General features: G+C 42.5%; 1 protein-coding gene across 1 annotated transcript; it reads left to right on the top strand.

The window, feature by feature from the left end:
• The first annotated feature begins 3297 nt into the window (after positions 1 to 3297).
• Positions 3298 to 6780, top strand: LOC308611052 (UDP-N-acetylglucosamine--peptide N-acetylglucosaminyltransferase 110 kDa subunit-like). The gene has a single exon (XM_081259991.1). It carries the CDS (start codon positions 3416 to 3418, stop codon positions 6554 to 6556), a length of 3141 nt encoding a protein of 1046 aa, XP_081116117.1. The 5' UTR covers positions 3298 to 3415; the 3' UTR covers positions 6557 to 6780.
• Positions 6781 to 6989: the final 209 nt, after the last annotated feature.

Raw genomic sequence — 6989 nt, 5'->3', positions numbered from 1 at the left:
TCTATGGAGTGGAAACTTTGGAGGAATGGCCAATGTGTTCCACAGTGTAGGAAGAGGGAAATTGTGAACGTTACTTTCTAAATTGTGGAGGAACTAACCACTGTAAATGTGCCTTGAACTATGGTGTTTAATTTGACCAGTCAGATCAATGACTTTCCCCTTGAATGAAATGCTGCTACGTATATGAGCAGAAAAACAAAACTGGTATAAGGAATAGATAGCTAGTGGGAAGCAGCCGCATAGCCCAGGAAGATCAGCTCTGTGCTTTGTGACCACCTAGAGGGGTGACATAGGGCGGGTGGGAGGGAGGGAGTTGCAAGAGGGAAGAGATATGGGGACATATGTATATGTATAACTGATTTACTTTGTTAGAAAGTGGAAACTAACACACCATTGTAAAGCAATTATACTCCAATGAAGATGTTTAAAAAAAAACTAGTGTAAGGAGCTGGAGAGACTGGGAGTCTTATTTTCCCAGCAATTAACTTTTCCTCGACCATGACCTTCCTTTTGAGTCTCCTAGACCTTGGGCATGATAGCAACCCCTTGGGTTGGGTGATGGCAACCCCATCTTCACTAGAACCTCTATAGTTAACTTTGATTTTTCCCACTCCGTCTATCCATCCCATGTATGCAGTCAGACATTTGATCTTGGACTTTTACTGACAAAATATCCTTGAATATAACCATTTCTTTTCACTGCCACTGCTACTGCTTTTGTCACTGCCTTAACTAGAGCTTTAACTTTAAGTTCTTTATATAAATATCTAAATATCTATATATAAATAAAATATACAAATAAATAAAATGTAATATTAATTTTGATGATTTAAAAGTCTTTTCTTGATAAAGACTTTTCCTGATAAATATACACAATATCTTATATAAATATTTGTGTATTATCTGTTCTTTTCTTAGAATTTTAGTCATATGATTCTATCTCTTGGTATGTCTAGAACTTTTTGATTGAATGCTGACTATTTTATTTGGCTTTTAAAATTTTTCTCAGTGGAAATGTTGTTTTGCTTCAAAATATTTTACTCTACCTGGAAGTAGCAAATCTTCAAATTACAATTTGTTAAATGCTTTGAAATATCAATACTATAGGTGTCACAAAATCTAGAAAAATGACATTTGAAAATTAACTACTGCCAGATGTGTCTCTATAAAACTTTTTCCCCACTCTTGTAGCTATATATTCTTTAACTGCCTCCTGTTTTAGAAATAAAATTGTAAGAAATAAACTTTGTAGTTTATAGACATAGATTTCTTTTCACATGGTTGATTAGAGTTTGCTTTTAGTTATTAATAGTTTAGAAAAGTTTATTTCAGCATCACAATTTATTATTGATAATGTCGCATTAATGTTCATTGTTAACTTTGAGAAAACCTCTATGGATTACTTCCTCATAAATATTTACTATTATAAATGCATTACTGATTTCAGTACTGCTATAGGTTTGTGCATTACAGGAATTCTGATAAAATACTCATTCACACCATTCCATTACACACATTATTGATGGGGTATATTCTTTTATTTCTTTCTTTATTTATTTTTGACTGTGTTGTGTCTTCGTTGCTGTGCGCAGGCTTTCTCTAGTTGCAGCGACTGGGGGATACTCTTTGTTGCGGTGTGCAGGCTTCTTATTGTGGTGGCTTCTCTTGTTGCAAAGCACAGGCTCTAGGCACACAAGCTTCAGTAGTTGTGGCTCGCAGGCTCAGTAGTTGTGGCTCACGGGCTCTAGAGCGAAGGCCCCATAGTCGTGGCACACGGTCTTAGTTGTTCCGCGGCATGTGGGATCTTCCCGGACCAGGGCTCGAACCCGTGTCCCCTGCATTGGCAGGTGACTTCCTAACCACTGTGCCATCAGGGAAGCCCCTGGAGTATATTGGGTTTTTTTTTTTTTTGCGGTATGCTGGCCTCTCACTGTTGTGGCCTCTCCCCGTTGTGGGGCACAGGCTCCGGACATGCAGGCTCAGTGGCCATGGCTCACGGGCCTAGCTGCTACGTGGCATATGGGATCTTCCCGGACTGGGGCACGAACCCGTGTCCCCTGCATCGGCAGGCAGACTCTCAACCACTGCACCACCAGGGAAGCCCTGGGGTATATTCTTGACAGAAGGAAATTTCCGTTTTGACTAAGCATTGAAGAAAACTGAATCTTTGACTTATCCTTCACATGCCTGATGATTGAAATAATTTTCCACAGAATAACTTCTGGTTTTATACTTTTCAGTTCTTTTTTTCTTCTTCAAACGCACATGCTTTGAGAGCTGTGAAGTGCAAGACATGGCTATATTGTAAGGTGGTTTTTGTCCTTACGCTTCTGTGTCTTGTGCTAGTTAAGTCAGTAGAGTAGTCAGTAAGAGTACTGGAAGTTATTCCTGTAATGGGATATTATATAGTCAGTTACATATGGTGGTGTCTGAAAATCACATAATAGCCTCACTTAAAACATCTCCTTAGCCAGATTTCAAGAAAGCCTGTGACCAATCCAATATGATCCAACATAGCAGAATATGATAGAAGGAAAATTGACAAAGAAATAGACGCTGGACTTACCTGATGGAAATAAAAATATCTCACTTTTGACAATTTTGCAAAAACCTATAATGACATGAACTAATTTCTAGGGTTCTTCGTAGGACCTAAAAAGGAACCCATAGAGTTGTGGAACAACGATAGAAGCTACTGTGATGAGAAGCCCGGACACCGCAACAAAGAGTAGCCCCCACTCGCCGCAACTAGAGAAAGCCTGCACGCAGCACTGAAGACCCAACGCAGCCAAGATAAAAATAAATAAATAAATAAAAATAAATTTATCTTTTAAAAAGTGATACTCAGGTTTGAGGCATGAGAAATTTGATGAGGAGAAATTAGCTCATGTTTGCAGAACTTTTAAAATATCAAACTCAGTCTCTAAGATTTTAGCATTCTATACAACATCGGTTACTTATTAGTGGTTTGGGAAGGCCAATTTAAAATTTTCTCATCTTACTGTATTGAAATTCACGGCCCTAATGTTCTCCACGTTGACTATATGAATGATGAAGAAAAGTCAATCATGTATTTCATTTCCAACTGGACAGAAAACAATATTTTGAAAAGTGTTTGGCCTACTGACTTTTGATTTCTTCTAAGGCAAATGGATAGGTAATTTTTATTCCCTGATTAGGAGAAAAATGGGGGAAGAGGGCAGGGTTAAGAATTAAGATTTCAAGAGCATGAGAGGTAGATGGCCAACCATAGTTCCTAAGGTTCGGTGCCTGTAACTGTTGCCGCTGCTTAAGCGTGCCAAAGCAGTGGTACGGCTGCTGCGCTCGTGTTTGCTACCACTAGAAACATTCTTGCCAGTAGTGGCGGCAGCGGGACTCAATTACTCCCTTTTTTCACTCTCTCCAGAAGCTCCAGATGGCGTCTTCCGTGGGCAACGTGGCCGACAGCACAGAACCAACGAAACGTATGCTTTCCTTCCAAGGGTTAGCTGAGCTGGCACATCGAGAATATCAGGCAGGAGATTTTGAGACAGCTGAGAGACACTGCATGCAGCTCTGGAGACAAGAGCCAGGCAATACTGGTGTACTTTTATTACTTTCATCTATACACTTCCAGTGTCGAAGGCTGGACAGATCTGCCCACTTTAGTACTCTGGCAATTAAACAGAACCCTCTTCTGGCAGAAGCCTATTCGAATTTGGGGAATGTGTACAAGGAAAGAGGGCAGTTGCAGGAAGCAACTGAGCATTACCGGCATGCATTGCGTCTCAAACCAGATTTCATCGATGGTTATATTAACCTGGCAGCCGCTTTGATAGCAGCAGGCGACATGGAAGGAGCAGTACAAGCTTACGTCTCTGCTCTTCAGTACAATCCTTCTTTGTACTGTGTTCGCAGTGACCTGGGGAACCTGCTCAAAGCCCTGGGTGGCTTAGAAGAAGCCAAGGCATGTTATTTGAAAGCAATTGAGATGCAACCGAACTTTGCAGTAGCTTGGAGTAATCTTGGCTGTGTTTTCAATGCACAAGGGGAGATTTGGCTTGCAATTCATCACTTTGAAAAGGCTGTCACCCTTGACCCCAATTTTCTGGATGCTTATATCAATTTAGGAAATGTCTTCAATGAGGCACGGATTTTTGACAGAGCTGTGGCAGCTTACCTTCGTGCCCTAAGCTTGAGTCCAAATCATGCAGTGGTACATGGCAACCTGGCTTGTGTATACTATGAGCAAGGCCTGATGGATCTCGCAATAGACACCTACAGGCGAGCTATTGAATTGCAACCACATTTCCCTGATGCTTACTGCAACTTAGCCAACGCTCTCAAAGAGAAGGGCAGTGTTGCTGAAGCAGAAGATTGTTATCGTACAGCTCTCCGGCTGTGTCCCACCCATGCAGACTCTCTGAATAACCTAGCCAATATCAAAGGAGAACAGGGAAACAGTGAAGACGCGGTTCACTTGTATCGTAAAGCATTAGAGCTCTGCCCAGACTTTGCTGATGCCCATTCAAATTTAGCAAGTGTATTGAAGCAGCAGGGAAAACTGCACGAAGCTCTGATGCATTATAAGGAGGCTATTCGAATCAGTCCTACCTTTGCTGATGCGTACTGTAATATGGGAAACACTCTATGGGAGATGCAGGATGTTCAGGGAGCCTTAGACTGTTATACTCGTGCCGTGCAGATCAACCCTGCATTTGCGGATGCCCACAGCAATCTGGCTTCCATTCACCAGGATTCAGGGAATATTCCAGAAGCAATTGCTTCTTATCGCACTGTTCTGAAGCTTCAACCTGATTTTCCTGACGCTTATTGTAATTTGGCTCATTGCCTGCAGGTTGTCTGTAATTGGACAGACTATGATGAGCGAATGAAGAAGTTGGTCAGCATTGTGGCTGACCAGTTGGAGAAGAATAGGTTGCCTTCTGTGCAGCCTCATCATAGTATGCTCTATCCTCTTCCTCATGGCTTCAGGAAGGCTATTGCTGAGAGGCATGGGAACCTCTGCTTGGCTAATATAAGTGCCCTTCATAAACCACCGTATGAACATATAACAGACTTGAAGCTCAGTGATGGTCGACTGCGTGTAGGATACGTGAGTTCTGACTTTGGGAACCATCCTACTTCTCACCTTATGCAGTCTATTCCAGGCATGCACAGTCCTGATAAATTTGAGATATTCTGTTATGCCCTGAGCCCACATGATGGCACAAACTTCCGAGCGAAGGTGATGGCAGAAGCCAATCATTTCACTGATCTTTCTCAGATTCCATGCAATGGGAAAGCAGCTGATCGCATCCATCAAGATGGTATACACATCCTTGTAAATATGAATGGTTATACCAGGGGTGCTCGAAATGAACTCTTTGCTCTCAGGCCAGCTCCTATTCAGGCAATGTGGCTGGGGTACCCTGGGACTAGTGGCGTGCTTTTCATGGATTATATCATCACTGATCAGGAAACGTCACCTGCTGAAGTTGCTGAGCAGTATTCTGAGAAACTGGCTTATATGCCCCATACGTTCTTTATTGGTGATCATGCTAATATGTTCCCTCACCTGAAGAAAAAAGCCGTCATCGATTTTAAGTCCAATGGGCACATTTATGACAATCGGATTGTGCTGAATGGCATCGACCTCCAAGCATTTCTTGATAGTCTATCAGATGTGCAAATAGTCAAGATGAAATGTCCTGATGGAGAAGACAACGCAGACAGCAGTAATACAGCTCTTAATATGCCTGTCATTCCTATGAATACTGTTGCAGAAGCAGTTATTGAAATGATTAACAGAGGACAAATTCAGATTACAATGAATGGATTCAGTATTAGCAATGGCCTGGCAATTACCCTGATCAACAATAAGGCTGCCACTGGAGAGGAGGTTCCCCGTACCATTATTGTAACCACACGTTCTCAGTACGGGTTACCGGAAGATGCCATTGTGTACTGTAACTTTAATCAGTTATACAAAATTGACCCATCTACTTTGCAGATGTGGGCAAATATTCTGAAGCGTGTTCCCAATAGTGTACTGTGGCTGTTGCGTTTTCCAGCAGCAGGAGAAGCTAATATTCAACAGTACGCACAAAATATGGGCCTTCCCCCAAACCGTATCATTTTTTCACCTGTTGCTCCTAAAGAGGAACATGTTCGGAGAGGCCAGCTGGCTGATGTCTGCTTGGACACTCCACTCTGTAATGGCCACACCACAGGGATGGATGTCCTTTGGGCAGGGACCCCCATGGTGACTATGCCAGGAGAGACTCTTGCTTCCCGAGTTGCAGGTTCCCAGCTCACTTGTTTAGGCTGTCTTGAGCTGATTGCTAAAAATCGGCAAGAATATGAAGAGATAGCTGTGAAACTGGGAACTGATCTCGAATACCTGAAGAAAATTCGTGGCAAAGTCTGGAAGCAGAGAACATCTAGCCCTCTGTTCAACACCAAACAATATACAATGGAACTAGAGCGGCTCTACCTACAGATGTGGGAGCATTATGCAGCTGGCAACAAACCTGATCACATGATTAAGCCGGTTGAAGTCACTGAGTCGGCCTAAATAATGACTGTGTGCCCAGGAGAATTACCCCTGTAGCTGAGCCTCAACCTTCTGGGGGAAAGGGAACTACTTTTTCAATATCATGGTGCAGATGGGTGACAGACAATGATAAGAAATAGCACAGCCAGACTTGCTTCCTGCATGATCACGATAGGGAGAAACCCAAGAGATGCGAAACTGCTGTTCCACAAGGAGTCTCCATCGAATTTTGCAGCAGCCAGGTGTCTGGAAGGTCTGGAAGGTGAGTCTGGAAGGTAAGTCTGGAAGGTCTGATCTCCCTTGGTCTTCCAGGGGATGGATGGTTAATGTGGAAGGGAGATAGAGATTGCCCGGCCGTTTTGTGATTATCACGGATTGATTGAGTCTTCTGAATTAATTTTTTTCTTTATATTTTGGGTATTGGAGCTTTTAAAAATGTTTGGTTTCAGGTATT

Source organism: Mesoplodon bidens, assembly GCF_964165515.1.
Source record: "Mesoplodon bidens genome assembly, contig: HAP1_SCAFFOLD_154, whole genome shotgun sequence".
NCBI lineage: Eukaryota > Metazoa > Chordata > Mammalia > Artiodactyla > Ziphiidae > Mesoplodon > Mesoplodon bidens.
Note: the sequence above shows the minus strand (reverse complement) of the source record. Positions and strands in the feature narration are given on the sequence as shown.

What these genes read in the sequence shown, in the direction of transcription:
- LOC308611052 (XM_081259991.1), top strand. Translation starts at nt 3,416, where the DNA reads ATGGCGTCTTCCGTGGGCAACGTGGCCGACAGCACAGAACCAACGAAA.